This window comes from Anopheles maculipalpis, chromosome 2RL (assembly GCF_943734695.1).
Source record: "Anopheles maculipalpis chromosome 2RL, idAnoMacuDA_375_x, whole genome shotgun sequence".
NCBI classification, from domain to species: domain Eukaryota; kingdom Metazoa; phylum Arthropoda; class Insecta; order Diptera; family Culicidae; genus Anopheles; species Anopheles maculipalpis.
The window spans coordinates 80763172-80788295 of NC_064871.1; the positions used below are offsets into that span (position 1 = coordinate 80763172).

Sequence of the window (25124 nt, forward strand, 5' to 3'; positions counted from 1 at the left end):
GATACCTTTGGCTGGGAATTTCGACCGACTGCTGTTAACAATTGAAGGAATAGATAAAGTTTTAGGTCAAAAAATCTGATCTTATCATTGTAGAAGAATAAATATATAAAGTCGTTTTTTGACATCTTGGATGGTATTTTCGTATAGTTTTCTTATACGTGAAATGTATACATATATTTTGGATAGTACATAATGTCCCCTGCACAAGGTTCCTTATGAAGTTGGAGGCATTTTGAATTTTGAAGACTTTCAGGGCTACTACGCTCGGGACTCCAAGCATCTGCGTATTTTGTTTTTACTATGATGCGTCATTGCACGGCTTGTGTTTCTTGAAGAAATATAGCCGACCTGACATTGTCTACGACACGTGCTTCGTAGAACGAATCAAGAAGATAATGGATCACGTGGCGAGGATCATCTTTGACACAATGATCTGTGACGATTGAATACATTTGTTTCATCGAATATATTACTTACAACATTAAGAAAACGATTTTAGTTAATTATTTGTATGTGACAGTGTGTCCCTTGTACCATGCTCTAATTAATTTCTCATACAGAAAAACGGAAGTTTGCAGATCACCAACGAACAATATCCAAACATCATGGAATGTATAACAGTGCAATAAAATGTAGCTCAGCAGCAAAAACTCAAAACCTTGCTAAGTACGGAGACAAGCGGCACACAATAATAGCAATACAATAACAAAAAAATTAATCCAGCCCAGCTGTGGTCATTATTCGACGGAATGAATTCCAAACGGGAGCCAATTTTAATGATGCAAAACTAGCAGCTTACCCAGCCTTTGTGTGATGAGAGGGGCCCCTTCTCTGACCCCGCTTACCCCGGCTGTATGCAAACAATGTGAACAGACGAAAATGGAAAGTAATTTCACTTCTTGCACTTGAACATTACAAACGCACCCCCGGCCTAAGGCGCGATCATTCGCAGCGGCGTCTGGGCTGATCGCGTTTGAAAAAGATCATACACAAAAAAAAGACGCCCCTATCATAAAACAAGACATGTGTGAGGTGTATATGTTAGCAGTAGCCACGGGGGGAAATATGGGTATAATCCTCTGTAACATAACCCACACAAATGCACACACTTAAGCGTATTCAATACAGCTTGTTTTCGGACACGGTTTGTGGTGTGTCGTTTCACGGTTCAATGGTGAAATTCGCAATGCAAAATAGCAATAATAATAACGAGTGTGTGTCGAGTTCACCACTGTGCGCCTGCTTACGCCTTAGATGTCGGTTTTCTTCTTCTTTTACTCGCCACTGATCCACACGCCAGTTTCATATTAAAAGTGAATATTTTTGAACACACAGCGGGTTCGTCGCTTGCCGGCCGATAGTCGCTCGTTGAAGTCTTTCGTACCTTTCGGCGCTAGTGCGCGCTATAAATGCGCTTCCCAAACCGTGCGGAAACTTTACAAGTGGTGCGCGGCACGTCCGCACGATACATACCGAAATCAATTCATTTGCCATTTTGATGCGCCCATTCATTATCCGGCCCACGACAGCTACAGTACGCGTAAGCGAAGGAAACACAAATGCACATTCGTTACGATTGACTTTTGTGCGCTAGCAAACATATAATGCATGTTGACTTTGAAACAAGTAAAAACTGCTAAACTTCAGGCCCGAAATCCCCGCGCTTTGGTACGTTGTCACAGCCCAAGCCCGTCTGGGCCGCAGGCAGTTGGGTTTTTGCGACCGATGATGAACAAGAAGCAATATTCGTTCCACGGTGCGCTTTTGTCACGGTGGGGTAGGAAATTGTTAACGCCTAGTTGCTGTTGCTGCTTTCCGTTGGTCGTAAAACGAGCAGGACAAGCGGTCAGTTGTTTACGGATCTAGCCCACGAGCAGGTGGATAAAAAAGAAACATAATGCCTACCCTTATCCTTAACAAGAACACTTTATCTAGTCGATCGGTTAGCAATCGAACCAATCGATCGATCGGTTTGTGGGCATGTTTGTTCCTTATTGTCGTTCAAATGGTACACCGACACAGGTAGGAAAATGCAAGAACACACTTCACACTCACTTTACACAACACCCAAAACGTGGTAAAGGTGAGGCGTTGCATGTTATCGTTACGGAAAGGTACAAGCTAATGCAAGCCCGCTAACAGCAAACATATTTATAAACAGTCTATTTATGTATCCGTCTTTTGCAGTCTGATAGCAAAAGCACATAAACCAAGGTGGGCAGGCTTTTTTCTGTTCAAAGTCTCGACCTGGGTGCACGATCGATTTTAATTGATGTTTTTAATCGTACCATGCTCAACTGAGCTGGCGATGATGTACGGAATATGATATGAAGAGGCGTTACGACTTCGCACTGCATTGTGCAACAGGAAATCTAGGAGTCTGGTCGCTTTGCAGCGTTAGCACGAATAGAGAATCGGGCGTTTTTTCGCTAGCAGGTCACTCTTGTGTTCCTAAGAGAGCACGTAATAGTACACCGTCACCGGCTGATGATTGGAAGGAAATGAGATTCAATTAGCTGATTCGATAGCGATACAGGGTAATGTGTGTGAGTGTGTCCAGCTGGCATGAAAATCGGTGACAACCAGATGGACAGGAAATGGTGCACATTTGTTACTTGTTATGAGAGTGTCAAAACAATTGAGGAGAAAATCGATAAATAAATTGTTATATTCAATTTTAAACACGCCCTTTTCGAATCATACGGCAATCAGCTGTAATATTAGAATTAAATAATTTTAAATCGTGTTCCTGCACTTTTTTAAATTAAAAATTCTGTTTTTATCATTAAAGTATTATTAAACAAATAGCACCCTCTGACAAGATATGCCGGCAGTCATGAACCGGTAGTGGAAATAAACAACTGTTATTTTTACTAATGTATTGAATATTTGATCTAAACTATTCCCTACCCGTACACGCCTATATAAAATACGCGACCATTGATAGCGAAACAATCAATACGTTTGTATAAATCAGCGTTAGAAGCAGGACAAATAGAAGAATCGCGTGCCATTGATGTGGAATATTTGTTAACGTATTTAAACTTTCCAAACAATTAAGATATACTAAGATATAGCATTAGCATATAGCATAGGTAGACAACATCGTGATAGAGTGCATTATGGTGTTTGAGGATTAAAATGAGGATGAATTGCAAGATAACATATATTAACTTAATTTTCCTTTATTGATATTGGCGCTCTCTACGATGTACGCTGCACTAGGAAACAAGAGATGATTATAAAATTTTGAAAGTAAAATATAAGTAAACTTTTTGAAATGAGCATGACCTTCGTAATATATAATTTTTAATATTTCATTAAAAATAAATCAACACGAGAAATGTATAAGCCATTAAACTGTTATATCAAACCAAGTAATAAATTAATTAAACGTTGATCAACAAGATTACATTACTGAAACTAGCAGATAGTCATAAGATAGCAATCAATCAACAATACTCTCAACCAATCAATCTTCTTTTACATCTTTTCCATGATATTTTCTTTTCTTGAATCTTTCAATCGAGAATATTTCCCTTCTCCATTTACGACTAATTGAATGTAGCGAGAATCCATCATCGATTATTTTCTATAATAACGAAAATTTCTTGCAATCAATGGTGGCAGTGTTAAGAAGAGTTTGTCTAAACACTTCACTTACCTTGCAAGAATAAACCAAACAACTCCAACCACGCACACACGCACGCACACCAACTCCGTTTTTCCGTCCGCCACAAGAACACGTTCGACACACGCCACACCAGAACAAAGAATATTCTTGTGCACGAAAGCAAAAGTCCACAGAACCACCCACAGGACCACCGGCAACAGGCAAGACGAGCGAGAGAAAGAATCGGAGCGTTAAGAACCGATACCTTTGCATCTCTACCGAGGCTACGACCGATCAGCAAAGTCGGCGACCTTCCCCCGAGTGTTCTGTACTTCCTTTCCGCTCCAAGGTTCTATCCTCTCAAATGTCAACCACATTTTTGCACATCCCGCATCCAGGATCCCTCGGGACGGGTTCTGTATTGCTGGACGTTCCCCCATGCTACAAAGGGGGATATGGTTGTATCCAAGCAAGGAAGAGAAGCAAAGTGAAAGGTTTCGCTGTTTAGTCGCACAGACGAAGCAGAATGACGCAGCAAGAAAAGTCGCTTAAACTTACGCAAGCTTAAAAGACAGACCGGGGCGCACATTTGTATATTGGTCGGGGAGACTTTTCGGGAGACGGAGATGCGCATCTATCGGACGGTTTGCCTCGGACCGGAGCCATCTCGTCCGCCAAGCCTTCCAGCGTCTTCCTCCCGCAAAGTTTCAACGTGTGGCGCTGATTTGGGCTTCATAAAACGATGATAAAAGATGGGCACGATTGGGATTGGACATTGGCGGTGCGCTTCTCGCGTAGGAGATGAGAAGCCGGCGAAAAGAAAAGAAACAAAAAAAAAACATGACAAGAAAAGCGGATCGTGAGCTGGTAATAACGTTACGTAACACGTGGCATCACGAGGTATCATCGGAGAGGCATTAGTTTGCCCCGGTATGGATGGAGGTCGCATTCAGTAGGGCTTTACACCGAGCTCGTATTTCATCCTGCCCGTAGTACGCCGCAACTCGGTCAGTGTGGTATTGGTTGGAGTCCGGTCCTAAGTCCGTCCTAAATCGTGTGTCCAGACCTCCATCCTGGGTTCGCTTCATTGGCCATGGTCACGCATCGATCGGATGGACCCGATGGGAACTGGAAACTGGAGTTGGTGCACTCGATTGCATAAAACTCTTCCCAAAACTCCCCCCATCGCACGTCCGAAGATCGTCCGATCACCGTTCGGACATCTTGTGGACACTACATCCACACTGGAGCAAGACGTCGGGAGCGAAATTGAATTTGGAATTCAGACAAAACGGAAAAGGTCAGCAAACGGATCGATGACTACATAGCGCCACACTAAAACCGGCACTCATCCGGCTAACCCTAAATCGGGGTAAGTACGGGTGCGAATTGCGCTCTTGCGCAAGCGATCCCCAGCCGTCATCGGTGGTGAACTTCAATTAGTCGTTAGCCGTGTTACCGTTGCGTCTATTTTCGGACGACCAGCGATCATCCTGTACGCAGTTACCGATCTGCGGAATCGATTATCAATCTACCTACCATCATAATCGTGCAAAAAAAAGAAACAGTTCCAAAGACCGCCCTCGGACACGATCACACCAGCATGGTGGTTTTGCATTTGCCCCGTTTTCTCCAGTACTCTTTGGGAGGAATACAGGAAATAATCATCCTTCTTGCAGCGGAGTTACAATCATTGACATTTATATTAACGCCCCACTTAATCTTTAGCGCACTAGATCCGCCCCCAGCTAAGAGGGCGATGGTGGGTAGAATCGATACTCTCGCAAAAAAAAGCACGCAGCAAAAGGTCAGCGAACCGCGGCGCCAAATGCGATCAATGGCAGGAAGGAAGGAAAGAGGACGATCTGCTAGAAGGGAGACTACGCCATCGGCGGCAGCTCTTGAGGTGAACTTTTTCCTTCACATTAAACTGCTACAGTCCTCTGCGTATAATCTAGTTGAAGAGTGGTTTGCCAATGACTCTTCCAGCCTTGCCTTCACCGACTTCAAGGCGTTTGCATAGTGGTTTTGCGCTCGAGAGCCTGAAACCGGTTCAGTGCTACGCGTTGCGCGCAACCGGTCATTGGCGATACCTAGAACGCACGGGAGATCCCGGATGTGGGCAGAATTCTGGTTCGGTTCACTTACTTTCGGGGGTCCAGGATTTACTTGCTTTTCGCTTTTGTGAACCGAATGATTTTGTCAACTTTGCAAATGTCAATTCAATGGATGTTTGGCATTAATTTAGATGAACAAATACCGTTGCTCGTTCGAAAGGTCAACTAACGCATCTGTTTAGCGATTGTTCCGAGGAAGAATATTGAGGAGATATTCGTTAAAAGATTAATGTTTGCAGTAGAACAATAAGTAAGGAACAATAATAAGGATCTTTGATTCCCGACATGTATTTGTTAGGATTGTTGGTAACATCGCATTTGTTAGGATTGTTGGTAAACTCCTTTGATGGTCAAGTCTACTGGGTATTATATTTATATTACAGTGTTGATGAGATTTGATCATCTCCTAGTCAATAAGCAAATAAACCAAATTAAATTTTTCAGCATGATCTGCCATGTCAACAATTTTAGGAGATTAACTTTTTTGAAAGTTAACTTCCCTGCTAAATGCAAATTAGAACAACCAAGAGGAGCCTAGAATCGCCCAGTCATGCTGGTTCTAGAGATCCTCAAGGTTCTTCTCCCATCGGTCATCGGCAAAGGTTACGACTCTTATGCAGACGATGGTGGCACGCGATGGCATTATCTGTGATCTGGTTTAAAGCACCCAACACGTCGTCGAGACGCATAAAACTGGACCAAAACGTTAATGAATTCCAGCCGATTTCCTTTCCATTTCTATCTCGGTGGTAGGCAGCTGATCTTTACCAAAAAAAAAAAAAAAACTCCCTCAGCAAAAGGTTAAGTTTGTGACTTTTCCTACTGCTGATTGCAAAACGATTCCCCATAAAACGAAGAAACCACCAATCGCCTGCTCGAAGATACTAAGAATCTCCTTACCTTTTTGCATAAGTTGGCCATGAAGGCACGCTACGCCGGTCTGGTCCGAGACTCAGAACACTCTCGTCGCTTTCCACCACGACGAACCGGATGGATGTGCGAACCGCTGCAGTTAGGGCTCTCGGTTCCCTCCGGGACGTCCCGGGGGGTTTTCGTGCTGGACACGCTCGATCCGGTTCACTTCCGGCTGTATGCGGTGGTTTTATTCCGATCGAACACTCGACCATTTGCCTGTTTCATGGTCGTACTCGTTGCTTACCAGTCGTTGGTCACTGTCACTGGTCTGGTCGGGACTTTATTTTACAAATTCGCAACACACACACACACCGACAACAGACTACCAACCCGGTGCCTGAAATGATCCGATATGCACGACGACCACGGTTCGAACTTCCACGATTACGCAAAATTAACGCAAAAAATTATGGACGATTTTTTATCTCTTTCACGCTCACTCGCTCGCTTACACTCACACACTGCTTGGTGCGTATATCGGATGCCGTACTTGATTCGGGAAAGGTATTGATCACGGTTGATGACGATCATGTAACGTCGCCGTCGGCTGTGTTGCTCGCACTTGGTTGCACTTATTTTGCAAATTCGGTTTCGTTTTTTTTTTTTTGTTGATTTATATTTTCTTTTCTTCTATTAATAAACTTTGCCGACTGTAGCTGAAATGCAGGAAGAACACTAAAAATGACAACCGTTATTTTCACTTTCCATCATTACTGCGAGAGTGCGATTTTTCACTCTCAAAGTAATGCTTCACCAAAGCGAAAAATAACGACATGTTCTTATGGACGATTAAGTTCACTATCGTTTACTTATGTTTCACTTTCATTCTCTTCTTTCGCTGTTTGGCTTCACCGTCTCGTTGCTTTGTTTTATTTTATGTTCATTTTTTACTTCTTCCCAGATAAGATATAAACTTTTTATACGTTTTTTTTTTGTATTTTGTTTCTTCTCTTTGAACTCTTTCTTTTTCACCAAACACTATCGCACAATTCTTTTCACTTTCGTTTGCGATAAAAACAGGTTCAAGTTGCTGTTTCCTGTTCTTTTTCTTTGTTTTTTTCTACTTCTTTTCACTGCTCTCGTGTTTCTTCTGCCCGTATCAGTAAGCAAATGGTTTGCAGAGCGAGTTTTCTTCACTTTTGTTGTTATTATTTTCTTTCACCTTCGATTTTACTGGGTTAGTGGATCGGTCGGGTTTTGGCAGCCTGCAGCTAACAGGTCACACACCGTACCGAACCAACAGACGCGACACATTACCACCGACAAATCGACGTTGGCTGTAAGTGTTTCTCAACGTTCAATATGGTGCCGATGGAGAGTGGAACCATAATGCGGTAGACACATTTTTGATAACATGTACGTACAGCAGCCGCGTAACATGTGCCACTCCGGTAGAAATAATGTGCCTCGGCCACAACGATTACGGGCTGCGGACATGTCGAGATTTGAATTGATAGAGCGAGAAGGAGCGAGCCAATTGGTGGTTGCAAGGCCTTTGCATGGGGTTAAAAATAGGTCGAGGTCGATAATGGCTCCGCTGCGAGTCAGATTGATAGTGGCGGAAAATTGAAAACACATCGTGCGGCGAGTGCAACGTTTACGAAGAAATTTATGCACGATTCAATTTACATAATTGTGGCCATGCTGTGCGGTTGATTTAATAGGCTGGAGCTGCCTGTTGACGTGTCCTTGCAGGGAAAGTTATGTCGCGTTCTAAAACGCCCCCTGATTGGCGTAATTGTACCGTTCCAGAAGTTATAATCAGGAAAGTCCGGTTTATGCTGCGTGAAGTTTAGTGCCGTTTAAACAAAAATGCTTCGTTTATCCGGACACAAAACTAGTCCCTTGCTGGACAATTTAAATTGAAGTTGTGCCAATTTTAATTCGCAGTTTATTTCTCGCTTTTTCTCTAAACTAAATTTGAAAAACAAATCCTTTTAGTAAATAAAATTATACGTTCAAATCAATTGCGATGCGCAAGCAATTCTACAATTTCCACAGCTGGTAGATAATTTCATAAATTCAAGCGGAATTTATGAAATTTAATCATCGATCAATTAAATCAATACCGGCACACTATAACGAGATCAATTAAATGCAACAACGGGCTTCCCCACTAATTTGAACGATCGCAAATATTTCGCCAATAAATAACATAACGTCAACCAGTGGCCACGAATGCTCGCTCACATTCGACACCACGAAAGCGATGCATGCAAATGATTGTGTGCTAAGGTCTTCACCAGCACTTGACCGAGCTGTGCTCATCATCCATTCCTCCAACGATCGGTTTCGCGGCTGGCTAGGAAGAGCATATACCGAATGGCAAAGGCGCAAGCGGGACGCGATCCTAACGTGTACACCCATAAGGCACGCTCGAAGGCAACCTGCTGGCGAACGTCGGTACGATAATTGCACCTTACCGAGCCCGTACCGAAAACCGTGCGCCAATGACACAAACAGGCGACCAACCGCATTGGTGATTCAATTGAACCGTTAATTGCTTTGACATTAATACCATGTTCCAGTCGCGCTGGGGTTCGCAAAGAATGCGTTCTACTGCCGGTGTCCCTGTGCGCAGCCGGGGCCCCAGCTTTAAGGTCAGTCTAGAGTGTGCCGATGTATGTGCCCGGGCAATCGATCGGCCGAACGCGAACGATCGATCGCCCCTGGTGACAGCTCGATGACATAAGAGCGAATGCAAATGCGAACTTGTGGGAGGCGATCGGTCGGAATTATAACGGTTCCTGTCACCGATTGCGTAAGTGTGCAGGTTTTGTGGTGGATTTGTTTTTTTGTGTTGCTGCTGCGCTACAAACTATCTTTCTTGTTGTGCGTTACGTTCACGGATGATGCGGCGCATGGAAATGGGTGCAGTGTTTGTATTTGCTCGGTTTTTTTTTGTTGTTGTTGTAGTTGTTGTTTGCACGAGAACTTGCCAAATTCGTGTTAGGCTGTGCTTCCTGTTTGGTGCAACACAATTTGGAGGACAAAACATCGCTGGCGTTCGGTATGCGGAAATTACGAAAAACTCGACCCGATAATCAATCAATGCACAAATGTGTGTCTCGGGGGGCATGACAAACCAAAGACGCTAGGCGACGCTGATGATGATGAGAGTGTTGACCGGTTATACCCATGGGTATGGTAATTTATGCTCGCCCGGTCTACTCAAAGTCATGGATCGTTGGTGGATGCTCCATTCCCCGGATCTGCTGCTGGACAATGTTATTAGGCAAGTTGAGTGGGGAATGCAGGTAGATGTGATTGTTATTGGCAAGGCTTTGGCGAACATCAAGTGCTGTTTTTCACAAACATGCTCAGTTACGGATCAAGTGCATTCCGATGTACCATCAAGGGTACGTCTTTGAAGTGACGCATCGAGATCAACAAATGCGATGATCTTTCTTACAGTGTCTTGAAACAAGGTTATCATTTTTGTTTTCTTGAAGATTTGAAGTAGCCAAGAGTGGATCTGAAGAAGATTCCAGTGTCCTATCTGTTTTTTTGTTTGTTTGTTTGTGGAACTTATTGAACTATTCATATGTATTAAGCAGTCTCCTTGTTCCTGGCCTAGCGACCGCCTATTTTGTAATGTCGATCATCTCGTGGTTTACAAGATTTACTGATATCACGTACTTTGACAGTCAGTCCTCACTACTGAGAAACCAGATTCCTGTTCCAGACTCAGATTGGTTTAGTCATAGTTATAATGTTTGTCCTCAGTCCTCACTACTGAGAAACCAGATTCCTGTTCCAGACTCAGATTGGTTTAGTCATAGTTATAATGTTTGTCAACTGTAGATAAAACTCGTCGATTGATTTTTTTAGCTGTCCAATTCTAATTCTAAATTTATCATTGCTGTTTCACAAGTATATCAGTGTAGCATCGCAGCAGATAATTAAAAATGAAGCTAACCCGAGAGTCTTTGATAGTACATTGGGCGACATTGGCACCGGTCGTAACATGGTAGGAACGGGTTTAAGTTCCATCCGGAACGTTCTCCCGTAGTGAGGACTGATTATCCAACTACGTAGTTTACGAAAGTCTAGTAGCCATTCGAAGGCCGGTGTCAGTAGGAGGTCGCTAAGCCAGGAAGAAGAAACAGAAGAATCCGACAACCGTCAAGTTTAGAAAATCATTTTAAAATATCACAGTGATCAAGGTCATGATCTGTTTTTAGAAAAATCAGCTCAGTGAGATGAGATACTGAAACCCTCGTGAAGCCCCACAGTTGATCAATAACCAACGAATGGGGTCGTATTTGTTAAAAGGTTCTCTTAAAATATTTGATTTTATGTATTATAATCAATAACTTTAAAAATGCCATTTATATCGAACAAAACAAAATATCCTCCTTGAGATTATATTCACAAAAAAAAAAAACGAGTTCATGATGATGATGCTCCATCCCCTAATCAAAAGGGCGATCGAATTCTGCGAAGGATCCTATCGGTGCACACACCTTGGGTGGCATTGGAGCGCTTCTCCTACGGCATATGGTCCACACCCGGGGGCGATAGAAAACCGCGCTTGAAGGTTCTGACATTTAAGCATCACAAAGCCAATGTGCCATCACCATCATCTGTGGCACAACGTTTAGACGACGCGTGCCACAGGAAAAAAAAAGGCTCCAACATTAAGAGGATCTGCTCGACACTAATGGAGCTAATGACAGCTCAATTCCCCGCTGAGCGAGGATAGGACCTCCGTGGTGTGGTCTCGCCGAAAACCATCGCTGTGGAATGCCATCAGGGAGGCTCTGAAAATGGAAGAGAAAAAAAAGGAGAACCAAGATAAGTAATAGTGCTTTGTCGGGGTTGAATAAAAAGAACACATAACTCTACTCTCCACAAAAAAAAAACAACCCGTGATTGCGGCGCAAAGGTCAAACGTTGGCAAATTGCATCAATATCAATATTTGGCATATTTGGACGTCCGAAGGCGGATGCTTGCGAGGTACGAATAGTAGTATATTAGTAAGGTGCACACAAAAGGTTCTCCTTCTATGGTTGACTGTTGCGATTGGGGATGTTTGGCCTGCCTTGGAGTTGTGTCGATATGATGATGCTGTTTGTCGTGTTAAATAGTGGCAAAATAATGCGCCAATCTTCCTTTGAAGGCCTCCGTAATCTTGTGTGTACTTGCTGCCGCTATTCTAAGGCGGAACGAAGCAAATGAACGCCACAGGGCATGTCTCATACCGATCGGTTTGATGTCATTTCTTGATGACCACACGATGATGCTATGGAAACCGATCGGTTTGCAACATCTCCGCAATAAAGATCCCGCTGGTGCAGGTTTTGTTTTGCATACTGCGCAGTTCGATGCAACCACGTTCGCGCCTTTCTTCCCGTAAAGCAGAATCCATGACATTTCCTTGTTCGATGAGCGCCCGACACTGTATGTTGTCCAGCAAAGGGGCAGTCAAACATGTTACAGAGCTTTGTGCTGCACCTTCCAGAGGCATTCCGGACGAACAAAGTCACACCGAATCAAACACCTTGATCGGCATGTGAGCTGAGGCTGGATCCGTGAGCGAGAGACGGAGACTAGTTGTAGTGCTATTATCAACTTGAAAGGTTCGTCCCAAGAAGCGTAACCTGCTGACAGAGATGAATGGACCCGCTGTGTCCATAGCGCGAAAATAGGTTTCTAATGACTCTGAACGCTAGTTTGCGTGTATCCTCACGAAACCTATCGCAACGCTTTGTTCTATTTATGGTAATGTGTTTTTTTTTGTTTTTTGTTAGACAAACAGAGCTTTACCAGGCCGTAAAACTACAGTGTAAAGATGGTTGTTTGTGCTCCCGCTAACAAAAGAAATCACGCACTCCCAAGCACTCAAGAACTAATGTGTAAAGCCATAGAGCTGGGCTCAAATTTTGACACTTACGTTGTCGTTTTGTGTCACAACAACACTGCACAAATCATGTACCGCCGCATATGAATTGGGCAGATAATTATCATAATTAAACTAAAAGGTCTCCGCAAGTGCTGCGCGATCAGTGATCATAGCCGGGTTCAGAAGATCTCTCAACAAAAACCGATCATCAACAGCAATTTCTTATCTTTAACGTTTTTTTTGTAAAGTGCGATAAATGTCATGCTACGATCCAACCTGTCAAATAAGACACACTCACACGCCCCACGATTTACTTTGCCAAATCGAGTTAGAGGCGCAATCAAACATGGCGCCCAATTCCAATCTCGTTTCATCAAACGGGAGTCATTTTTGGTTTGTTGTTTTTTTTTTTAATTTCGAGCGATTGCTTCAACCGTCCTCCGGTATATCGGGTGAGGTGTGCAAAAGTGTAGTTAAAGCTAAATACCAAATCCCGCCACATGTACCCTCATTTCCATGGGTGTGCAGCGAATGGTTATAGACACATTCAAACTGTTATCATACAGCCTCCTCCCCAAAAGAGCCAGTGATTGCTCAACGATGCTGCAAAGTAGCACCATACATGCTCTTGCATGTAGCGCGGGAAGGGGGGGGGGGGGGTAGATGAAAAACGTAAATTGAAATGAAACTCCACACGAGATGCCCGGGTATTTCGCGCAATATGCACAATACTCTGGGGAGGCCCATTATCATCATCACGGAACCTCCTCCACGCCACAACCACCGCCGTGTAAGCGCAATGTGTCATAATTTCGCTCCACATACACGAAAGGCACCAACAGCGCTTTCCTCATCGTCTTTATCGGCTACAATGCTCGCCGAGTGTGAAGCTGTTTTCAGCGCGAAAAGAAATGGCGGACTTCGTGACCTGAACTCTTTTGCCCCTTATGGGAGAGTAGGTCAATCCTCTTGCCCCTTTTTCCCTGATCTGCACGTGTGGGTGGGTGTGTTTGTGAGACATATAATCGATTTAAAACCATTCCAACAAGCCTCATACACGATAATGGAGGGAAACCGTTTGTTGTGAGGTTTCGTTTTTTTTTTTTTGCTATCCAAATTCTTCCCAATTACACTCGACTGATGCAATATTTGAAGCCAGCAAGCGCTGATAGAGTGATTACCCTTTAGACGAGCGCAAGCGCCATGATAAATAATCGTCCAATAAACATCAGACGGTTCTACGGTCGGTGCAATCTCCCGAACGATGCTGCTGCCACCACGTTGGGAGATTCCCAGCAGGTTCCGAACACTGCAGACGGGCGGTGACGACGGGTGCAAAGGGCACCCATTTAGGAGGGTTGGTTCCCACGGGGCACCAAACTACCGAACCCGCCGGTCGACGGTTGCAGTTGCAGCTCGGCCACTTGGGCAAGACTCCCGTACAATGATCATAATTAATTCAATGCGGAGTCGGCGCTCGCACGTGATTGTGGTGAGGTGCCGAGGTGGGTGTTAGAATTGCCACCCGTGCAGTTTGGGATCTGGCCGTGTCTTGAGACCTGGTCTAGAATAGCCACAACAGCGTGCTTTGCAGTTGATGTTGTAGTTTGCTATGTTTTTTTATTGCACTGGAACGCCTTTGTGTGGCGCTTGCCTGACTTGGGGTTGTGTTGCACACGAATCGGCATATGCGCTGGCCAGGAGGGAATTGCGACCTACCGTTTTGTTGGGTGGTTGGGACAAGATCAAAGCCTTTCTACAGCACGGTGTGTGACCCTCAGACAAAACAGGGGAGACTTTTGCAATGAAAACTGAAACAGAGAGTTGTGAGTTCTTGCAATCTGTTCAATAAATGGAGCTCTGTGATGTAGGGGATTACGATAAGGGTAGGTAATTGCAGGAGCTTCTAACATTCGAAAGCTTCTTGATAACAGAGTGCTTTAAATACATGCATAACTTTGCCGTAGGTAAAGCTTTTTTCAAAAAACATGGAGACAACAGCTGAGTTAACTGTCTGATTATCCAACTACATGGTACCAACAAGTCTACTAAGCCATTCAATGACCGGTGTGACATAGGAGGTCGTTAATAAGAAGAAGAATCTGTTATATCTTACAGTGTCTTCAGTTTAACTAGTAATGGAGTAGATTATATTTCATTCCCTCAACAAGCGATGCTCTGGACCAAACTCATCCCTGTCTCACCTATTTCCGATTAAAATATGATGATATATGCGATAAAAATTCATCTGGATACTTATGACTTCCAGATTCAAATACATAGGTCATAAATATTAAAATTCACAATTAAACTAGATATCACCTTAAAACAAATATTTTCTAATAGTCCCATACCTACCTTATTGAGATCACACTCAAACAACGATCGTAAACAACGAGCTACCTTTGATTTAGCTAATTTGTGTCACTCGCTTACAGTGAATGTCAGTACAGCCTTGGACTTCTACATCTGCTGCACCGTTCACGGGGTTCAGGCCCTCGTGTTGACACGTTCGCCCCCTTTCTTATCTCAGCGCAAAAATAAAACCCTCTCTCGGATGGGGTCACCTCGTGTCGAAGGTGTTAAGTACGAGTCATGATCAGATTTCGTTCTTGGCGTACGCGTCCTAACCTTACATAAGCACGTGGTGGAACGGTCATTAAACACGTATTACTTTCTGGAACAGGCCAAATCCAATCCGACCGAACGTGTGTGCGAAAATAGAGAACCTTCACCGTGGTCCCCGCTGACCTTTTGGCACACTGCCACGGGCAATCGCCAAACGAAACGGTCAGAATAGCCTCCGGGCTGTTCGAACATATTGAACAGCGCTCATCCTCATCAGACCAGTTGTGGATGGCGACGGCTGCTACTATTAATAGTGCCCAGCTTCGCACGAATTTCTCACGCTACCCAAAAGGGTTACACATGCACACATTTTCGGCGCTCCACACGGTTGTGCTGCAGGTCGGCGGCGACATCAACGAGCTCGCAAGCGACGAACCGCAGCGAACGGAACGAAATCGAAAGTATTCACTCCCGCAACCGATGAGCGAACGCTCTGCGCGCCCCAAGAGAGCGCCATGTGCCGGAGGTTTTGCTCTCCCTTTTTTCTCGTGATCTTTGACTAAATGTTAACCGGTTTTTCCCTTCCTCCCAAAGGAGGTTGATCATCTTCAGCATCTTCAGACTCGTACTTCACCGCATCTACGCACCAAGACGCATCTCGTCGGCTAATCGACCAAAGGAACGCACACTAACGATCGCACACGATCGATGGCAGGTGGCATGAGGTGTGCGTGGTATAGGGAATGGATCAGAGCAGCAGCAGCAGCCGCACAGCAAGATGTGTAAATGACACATGCACGACAATCAGGAAGTCGACGCAGCTCGGTCGAAGCGGCCCATGTCGCAAAGGCTACCGACGAACGTAAACAGCAGCATCCGCTCCATCCTCCCAATACACGCGGAACCTGTTTTCTGTCGATCGAAATCGAAACCAATTTTCATGCAGTTATTTTGCCCGATTGAGCTGAACAAAGGCGGGCGACAAAGACGGAAAGCAACAAACCAGTAACGTACGCGTTTAATCAGCTGTTTGGTATGCTGCGGAATGTGAACTCTGACAAACAAATAGAAATTGTGAAGCGTTACTGTTAAACATTAATTTTCCAAGAAATATTTTCTCTCAAAAGAAGATATCGTCTTAAGACAAAACCAGCTTCGATACAGCTTTAACATTAAGGGGTTAAAGGGTCGACCTGGTTATTTTTGGTTGATTGTGGCCTTTCGGGTGGCCTTTCTATTTTCATTCCATGTTCCCTGTCTTTCCACACTTGCCAACGGCTGTCCGCGATGTGCCGGAGGATGCCAATTTGAAGATGCCATCGGTGGCTGCCTGCTCGGCTGATGATGATGATGGTGGGTGAGCATAAGGTGCAAGATGGAATGTTGCCGTCGCTTCAACGTCAACGTTCGCCTTGGTATACCGATATACGCGTGATGTAAGACGATACTGTCTAGCCAAACAAAAATGCGTACAAGCATGGCAAGAATGCACTACACGCAAACACACACAAACAATGGTGATGGGAGCAATACTGCGAACATCATGTTTTGTTTGTAAAAAGGTTAATAATTTTCATAAATATTTACAGCTACATAATGTGATGGGATAATATTTTTCGTACAGATATTATGATATTATGGGATTTGAACTTCGGTGCCGTATGTCTGTGCTGTTTTCAGTTTACCACCGTCCGGCTCGGATATCGACTCTTCAATATGATGCAAAAGCAAAATTGAAGGAATTTTCAGTTGTTTTTGCACGCTTCATATATATTTAGAGCTTTATCGACTAAATCGACTAAGTATTAAGTAGTCGATCATTGATGATCGACTACTCGATTCATCGTTTCGATTCAAAATGATCGACTAAGTAGTCGATCATTTTTAGATGATTCTCATGTAAGTATGCAGTAGCGTTTGCTATCTACAGTCTACATTCCATATCAAATGAGATCCTTTGTAATGTAACTCAGGCTGATAAGGGGTGAAAAATGCATAAAATTTTAATATTTCTTTTCCTAGGACACTTTTCCTATAATCCAGTTACGCACAATTTAAAGTAGAACAAAGCAAGAAACAACTAATCACTCCAAATAAAATATTGTCCCTGTTGAGATCGGAGTTACCGAATGTAATATTTGAAAAGAGCGGTAAAGAAACTAAAGAACGTTTAAATTATAATGAATAATTCATACATGTGTTAACATGGCATAACATAGTCACAGCCATTAAAATTCTTTTCAAGTATATTTGAAGTAGTTATGGTTGCATTTCAATTGTCTTGAAAGACGTACCGTCAAAGTGATGCTGTGCTTCAAAAAAAAATCTGTTCTCTTTGATTTATGAGGTGCTGAGCCACTACAAAACCCACGCGTTTCACAGCATTAGCATCGTTAACGTGCAAAAAAAAAAAAAAAAAAAAAAAACCAAACCAAGCCACAATACAAGATAACCGTTCTCTTTTAATCTACCAAACGTGGGACGAACACGAACGAACCATTCGCAGCCCAAATCCATGGCGCACACAGTTCGCCAACCCGCAACGCTACCACGAAGGTTAGCAGTAATGTTTGTTTTGGGGGTTCGCATGTCAACCGCCCCGAAATGTCACCGAGAATCATCTGCAAAACGGCACACGCAAAACGGCCCGCTGTGTCGCTTTGAAGTACGTTGGTTTTTGAGAACCGTTTGCAAATTGATTGCTGATGCCATGTCCGTGGTTAACCGAAATGTTTTCAAAGCCGTCATAAAACAGGCGGCCCCCAGTTTCATGCGGTTGTTGTTTTTCTTTTCTTAAGTTGAGCTACCTACCCCACACGGGGCCCATTTTTCCGGCGGGTCATAAAGTACGCGTGCCATTTGAACCAATAATCGCGGGACGAAGTGAAAGGAATGCCGACTAACGAGCAACCGGGGGCATGCACACACTGTGCGCCCTGAGAATTGGCGCTCGGGTGACATGTGTTTCGGGAGGGTCGAAATTTACAACAAAACACGCAACGAATTGAAACGGAAATCGACAACAAGATATTGTTTGCACAAACATCGCCTTTAGAGAGATCAATCTGGCGGTTTCCCAGCGGCTTTCGATTATGAAAACCAATTTGGTTGCGAGTGGACAGATGGAGCAGCGATCGAAGATGGCGCGGAGTCATACATCGTCATTTTGCGACCGTTATTCCCACCGGCTTAACAATGTGCGTCTCCTCTCACGGTGCGAGAAGCTCATCATCTGCTTGACATCACTGCCTGAAACTGTCGGCAGCCTTAAGCTGGGGGCGATTTAATATTTATTACCAAACACACTCACTAGCTTACTAGCAGCAGAAACTTTGCAGCTAATCAGCTTTCCGCTGATGATATTTCATAGCGCATTTGAATGGTATATGTGTTGCACCATTGGATATCCCTTCTTCTAGTTTGAAGGATGCAACGATGCATCCCCATTCGTACGAGCAATTATCGTTAATTCCTGACGTACCATCTATCAGGTATAGGTAAACAGTATCCAGTTTCTCGCTGGAGCCAGAAGCAAACAAAAAAAAAACACAGAGCCCTTTAATGCACCCGATTAGCTACGGATGGAGGGATGCATTGCGAATTAAAAGGGACTCATCGTTTGGTGGAAATGCGCACATAATCGCCCATCACCAAGAAGAATGATGAAGTGGAATAACTTCCACAACGAGTCAGTCCTCGATAGGCCCACATTTACTACGTCAGCTGATTGAGCGGTGGTTTGCAGTCTATCAAATAAACGACTGTGCTCTACCGGGAATCCTTTAAAGTCGCGATCTCGAATGGAAGATAACGTTATGCAACACGAAGGTCATCCAGCCCTGATAACCTGACACGTTTGCGTTGTTTTCGCGGTAACTCCTTTCACTATAATATTTCACGGTAATACTACTTTCACACGAAATTGCATGAAAGAAGTCCAGGAGGACTATTGCTCCAGAGCGATACTTGATTCCAACTGCAAAATACCCCTAACCCGTAACAAGGTCAGGCAGTTTGAGACATTTGTAAGCTTCGAAGACACTTGCAGGGGATGCAGAAAGTCACTTTTTACCTCAATTACTGAAGGTAAGCAAGCTGTAGGATGCGTTCGTCCCTGAGAACTGGTTCTTATCCGGTCCCAATTTTAGACACTAAATTGTTGTTGATTGGTAGATTTATTGCAATTTTTGATTGTCACTTGTGACCACTTGGTTTTCAACGAGCAGGAAGAGAGAATTAACGTCAGACGGCAAATTTGATGAATCTGGCGCCCAATAGCTTAAGTTGACGATGACGTCTGGACAGACCGTTTCCCGGCGCAGGTCACCACACTGTCTAACGTATGCAATCTTATGCAATCTGCTGCTTTTTCTCTTTTGGATTCGTGTTTTCATCCTGCGAGGTTCGAGGTTCATGCTTTACTGCGATACCGTCGTGTACGGACAGTACCCCTGAAAGGGTTTCCCTTAAGTCGACGACCAATCGTCAGTCGCGTGACGTTTTTTTTTTTTTAGTTATGAAGCCTTTGCGTTTTTTGTGTAAACGCAGCTAAGCAGATAGACCGGCATGTGCTACTAATACTAATACTACTACTACTGCTACTGCCATCTGCTTAACTTGGCTGACTCCCGGTGCTGCTACTAACACTAATATCGCCATGCCGTGGCGAACACTCCTAGGAAGGTTTTGGTTGGCGAAACAAACCACTTTGCCCATTAACAACAGTCCCAGTCGCTGCAGCATGTGCTGCAGCTTTCACTCTTTTTCACACTCTTTTTCGCTCGTCATCGCCCTGACACTAGCAATCGAGTTTGAGCTTTCGGTCTCGCTTTCGTCTACTTAACAGAGTGCGCCATGTGCACCTGCCACTGCTCTCATTTTCATTTGATCCGATTCGGGTAAAACTGCAATGCACCTACACAAACAAACCACCCGTTGCTCCATCAGCATTAACAGAAAACTAACAAAAAAAAAAGGACAGATATCGAACGTTTCTACATCGCGCCTAGATCCAGTATCGCCCGAACCTACCCTACGCGTTAATGTGACAGAACGAAACCAGCTCCGGTGTAGCTCTGATGCCGAAAAAAAACAACATATTTTTATATGATTTTCATTATGATCGTTGCCGAGTGTGTTTGTATGCGAAGTTATGTATGAAACTGTCTTGTGATAAGCGATAAGTGGCTGTGTGTGGTTTGTGAAAGAAGTGCACTCGATATCTGGTCCCGATGGTAACCTGTTTGTTGGTAACCGATTTCGGAACCAACCAGTCCGGTGACGGTCTGGTCACCTTTTTTTTTTTTTGCTGCAGTAGGACTGTAGGGCACTGTACGCACGCGGGCAGAGACACTTTCATTGCAAACGTGTAGCAAACGAAGCCCACCTAATTATTACCTTTTACACGATCAAACGAAGTGAATGATATTAATGCAATTTTACCGATTAAAACTGGTACTTAACGGCCGGCCAGTAAGGCGTTTGCTTGAAGTTCGTTTGATTGGGTCCTCACAGTATCTCCAGTATTTCCAATTTCTAAAATAATATCAAATGAAAAAAGGCATGCATCAATCGTACCTTCCCCGTATGCTGTAGTTGACTACTGTCCTCCCCTTTTGGTGCTACGAGAGACAACATTAATGTAGGCGCAACATTGACCCCAAAAACGAGTCGTTTTGAAGTCGTACGGTATCTACACAATGTGGTAGATTGTGAGCCATCTCTTCGTCTGCGAGGAGGACGCTCCATCATCAACATTTTTCTTTGGGTAATATTTCCCCCACAAACAGTACAACATCGTGCCTGTGTCAGGTTAGCGTGGAATATGCGTTTGAACTTCGAATGTGTTTAGGTGCAGTAGCATTCATTCGCTTCCCTTTGGTACAACAGTACGTGTGTACACAAGACAGGCAATTACGGTCAGTTGAGATGAGCTACCAACGTCGTAAAAGTGACAGGTTGTACAGGGAATGGTGTTTTTCTTTTTGGCGTATTTTTGGTGCGGTTTCCAGAGAGCCAAAAACAGGTATCAAACGATGATCAAACAATTTACAAGCATCTTGAAAAGAATTTGGAAAAAAATCATATCCCCAACAACTAGCTATACTTCACTAGGCATACTTTATCACGTGGAAAAATCAAGACTTTTTGCGCAACTTCAACAATAAAAGATAAATAAAACACCTCAGACACATATAGCCCACCCGGTGTGTTTCTGAAGCGTGGCCAATTCGACACGGCTCACCGGATAGAACATGCTAAGTGGCACCACCAGATAGACCAGTTCGGGTACCTCCCATGTGTGTAAAGGCGCCATTTTGACAAACTGTCTGGGCGAATTAAGCTGTCGCACACATTAAAAAGGTGACACGCTCGCGTTGCGGATTCACTTTCTGCCCTTGACATGGGAACGGTGTGGAGCGTTGGGAAGAAAACCGAATAGCATCGCGATCCGGCAGCTGAACTACTGGCGTGAAGTGAAGAGCACACCACGCCAATTAGCGATTCATAATGGAGCGAGTGGCTTTATATCACGCGTGAAACAAGCCCTGCCGTTGTTTTTGTACTTTTGTTTCGAATGAATGCTTTTCACATTTTTAAAGAATTGTTTTTTAGTTTTTTTAAGTGTTTATATTCTACAAAGTAAAGATATTTAAATTGTGGACGGAATGCGGAAATAGAATTTTTATTCCAAGGATTGATGCGTTGAGTCACTAAAGAACTGCTTTATTTACTGCTTAATTATACATATATAAAGGAAGTAGTTGTGTTTTTAAATGAATGTCGAAAATGAATAATCCAATTCCATTGATGATGTTTACAAATGCTCATGCATTGAAAACATTTTAGGTGAACAAGAAAATAAATACTCTAAGTATTAAGTTACCTAGTAAATAACCTTGAATTGTTAAGTATATTTTTGAATGGACCTTTGTTGATAATGGCATTCATTGGTAATTTTTCCGATAACTCCGTGCTTTTAATTAAGTAAAATTTGGTTAATTTGGAGGAATTAAATAATTTATAATGTCATAGGTCAAACTCTGTTTGGTGGCATGGGTTATCAACGTACGCCAGTCATCGATTGGCTGACTAGACTTGCTATTTGGATAGTCAGATTTCACTACAGGCGAACGTTCTGCTGTACTGCTGCCTAGCCTTCCTTTTTTTCTATTTATTTTTGTCATATATGCTTCAGTCATTTTTTTTTTGTGATCCTCAAGTTACCGCAAAATATATTTCAATAACTTTGTTTAGGCGTTCCAATTTTTCTTACTGAGATCAGAATCAATAGTCTAGTAAACGTTCAGAACCTTGCAGTACTTACTGTTTTTCGAGTCCACCAAACGCTCGACAGCATCTTTTTGGTAATAAAATCAAACTTGCAATAATTTGTTAAGCTTTTTTTATTGTGTTTCAGTTCTGTCCGACTTCAAGCTTAAAGAGAGCTGACTCTTCAAGCTTAAAGAAAGAAGCCTAGCAACTTTCACAAATTTGTGAACAAATTTTTGACACGTGTTAGGCATAGAAGACTTTAAATAATTTTACACATCTTATTGTCATACATACACATTAACTCAAAATATGGCCGGTAGAAAAAGCAGTAACAAAATGACAGAGATCGAACTATCCAAATCTAAATGATATTAAAATGCGCACATACTTTCATGATAACCTAATATTGGGCACATATTTTACACGAATAACGATTCCTCGCCTTATAAGTTCTCTTATAAAAAAAGCATCTTCTAATTGTCACATGTGCTAGCACGTTTCCCCTAGCAATGGCAAGCAAACCATTTCAAGTGCGTCACGCTTGCTGGCACGCTACTTCAAACCAGCATCATGCCGCTTACGCAAAAAAAAAAGATTTTCCCATCCATGCCCCATCCCGCTATGTCAACACAACGGAACTACGGTACGGTACCGAAACTCGTACACGAAACACGCGGTAGACTAATTGCAAGCGAACTGTGTTGTAGCTCTCCACATGTTTACCAACAAAATGCGTTGAGAAGTAAAAGGTGCAAACGATGCTGCTCTACCACTGCTAAGTGTGAGAATGCGGGAGGCACACATACCCGCACGCGTACGCATTCAGACAGCGTTGGTGTGTTATCAAGAGATAAGGAGGTAAACACGAAGGCAATGTGCGTACACCAGATTGCAGTAGGCATATTTTACAGTCAGACTGTCAGTCGGTCGGTTGACGTTTGATACGATGAACGTAATAAGTGTGAGCTAGAATTAGGTGATTCACTTTCGCTTTTTATTTTGTCGGTTACGTGCTCCTCGTTCGTGGAATGATTTTTGGTACAAAAAAGGAACCTTTCGTACTCCGTTCCGATGGGAGAGTGCATTAAGTCTTGTTGTTATTGCTGTGCGACGTTCTACAATGCACCGATCTGCTGTATTGGAAGGTGAGACGCACAGCTCCAGGCGTAATAGATTAATCTAACGCTAATCATCTGTTTTCTCGCGACTTGCAGCTTGTGCTGTCTACTAATACCACTACTCGGCTTGCTTATCATTCTATGTGGGTTAGTGTTCGGGATGATCGTAGGTCTGGCCTGGTTAGCACAAAACCACACCGAACCGGAAACCGTCAGTCGTATGCTTGCACTTTTGGCAAATAGTTCCGCCAGTGAGGAATATGCAATTGTGGAGTAGAGGCGAAAACAGAACCGAGGTACGATGGACGTAGGTGTGCATGGTTCTTATCGTTCCATTATCGCGTACCGATGCGGAGCAGCTCCGAGTTCAACAAACAAACACATATGCTCACGGTGGTAGTAGATGTGTTCGTACGAATGTTTTTTTCGAGATCAAAAGTGGACGCATTATGAGATGATGGACTGATATCGAGTGCCAAAAAACAAAAGATGCATTATATTAAGTGCACAGCGTTGAATTCGTCTATCGCCTGACAGGTGCAATCAGCTTTAGAGAGGAATTTCAAATGTCACGCACGTGTAAGTAGTAGCCACATTAATGCGACCGGGAAACCTTCGTTCCATGTGGCAAAAATAAAACATGCGTAACGGTGTAAAGGTCAGCACCTTGTTTCTCACCACTCTTACCACTACCCCTATTTTGCAGATGATGGTCTCGGATGGTCAAGGAAAAGTGCTGCCGTACACCGCAACACAACGCAATGCGTCGTTACGGCAGATTCCACCTTCAAGATTAGATTTCCCGAGATATCCCCCAAGTAGACGGCATCCACCGAGAACCGTGTATTGGATATAGGTCAGCAGGTTGAAGAACGCAAGCAGTAGGGGTTAGCATAATTAGCATGCAGATTGCAAATACGATCGACGGATTGCGTCTCCGAAACAGAGCGAGTGGAGAGATTGATGATGGGGCCTTAACCAACTGTTCCGTGACGGATGGGGCAGCGTGTGAAACTAGTCACACTTATCAAGCTTTATCGAAGATAGTGTAAAGATAGTGCTAGCGCAAGCAAAGCAGGTTCCAATCTTACGAAACATCCACCAAACGGGGTACAACCAAATCTATCGAGCACTTCCCCTGTTCGACCGATGATCGCGGTCGGTTTGATTCGATCGTACGGCAAAAATCCTACGCTCCAATTAGCCCGATGCACTTGCGAGCATAAACCGGCAGCATAATCGAAGCCGTGCTTAACTCTATGAGTGTGTGTGTGCGCAATAATTTCGCCACCGTAGTCCACGTACCGTCGACACACCGCCACTGTCACTTTCACATGACGGGTGAGTAGTGAGTGCCGCCACGGATTTGTTTGCATCTTTACCCCGAGCTCGGGCGCATTACATAAAACCGGCACCGTCGCGTTGCAACGCCAAATGCACCACATAAAATGGTACGATGGTAAACACAGCAACACACAATTCAACCCCGGTGGCTCCAATTTCCCACTTTGCGGGAGAGCACGGAAGAGCATAGAATAAGTATGAGAAGCGCTGATCAACACGACAGGGGGACGGGTTAGGGAATACTCGGCAGGAAGAAATGACCCGCTACAACTTCAAATCCCACCTCCGAATGGTGCTCGACCGTTTTTGGTGTCTTTTTTATGATTTT

At 43.7% G+C, this 25124-nt stretch overlaps 2 protein-coding genes across 2 annotated transcripts in view; both read right to left on the reverse strand.

The window, feature by feature from the left end:
* Positions 1–6678, reverse strand: part of LOC126567876 (putative mediator of RNA polymerase II transcription subunit 26) — a 48230-nt gene extending 41552 nt beyond the window's left edge. The window contains exon 1 of the mRNA XM_050224218.1: positions 6631–6678. Within this exon, the coding sequence (XP_050080175.1) occupies positions 6631–6651 (21 nt within the window). The 5' untranslated portion in view covers positions 6652–6678. The remainder of the gene's footprint in view (positions 1–6630) is intronic.
* Positions 1–25124, reverse strand: part of LOC126567529 (39S ribosomal protein L35, mitochondrial) — a 142005-nt gene that overhangs the window by 77820 nt on the left and 39061 nt on the right. The window lies entirely within an intron of this gene.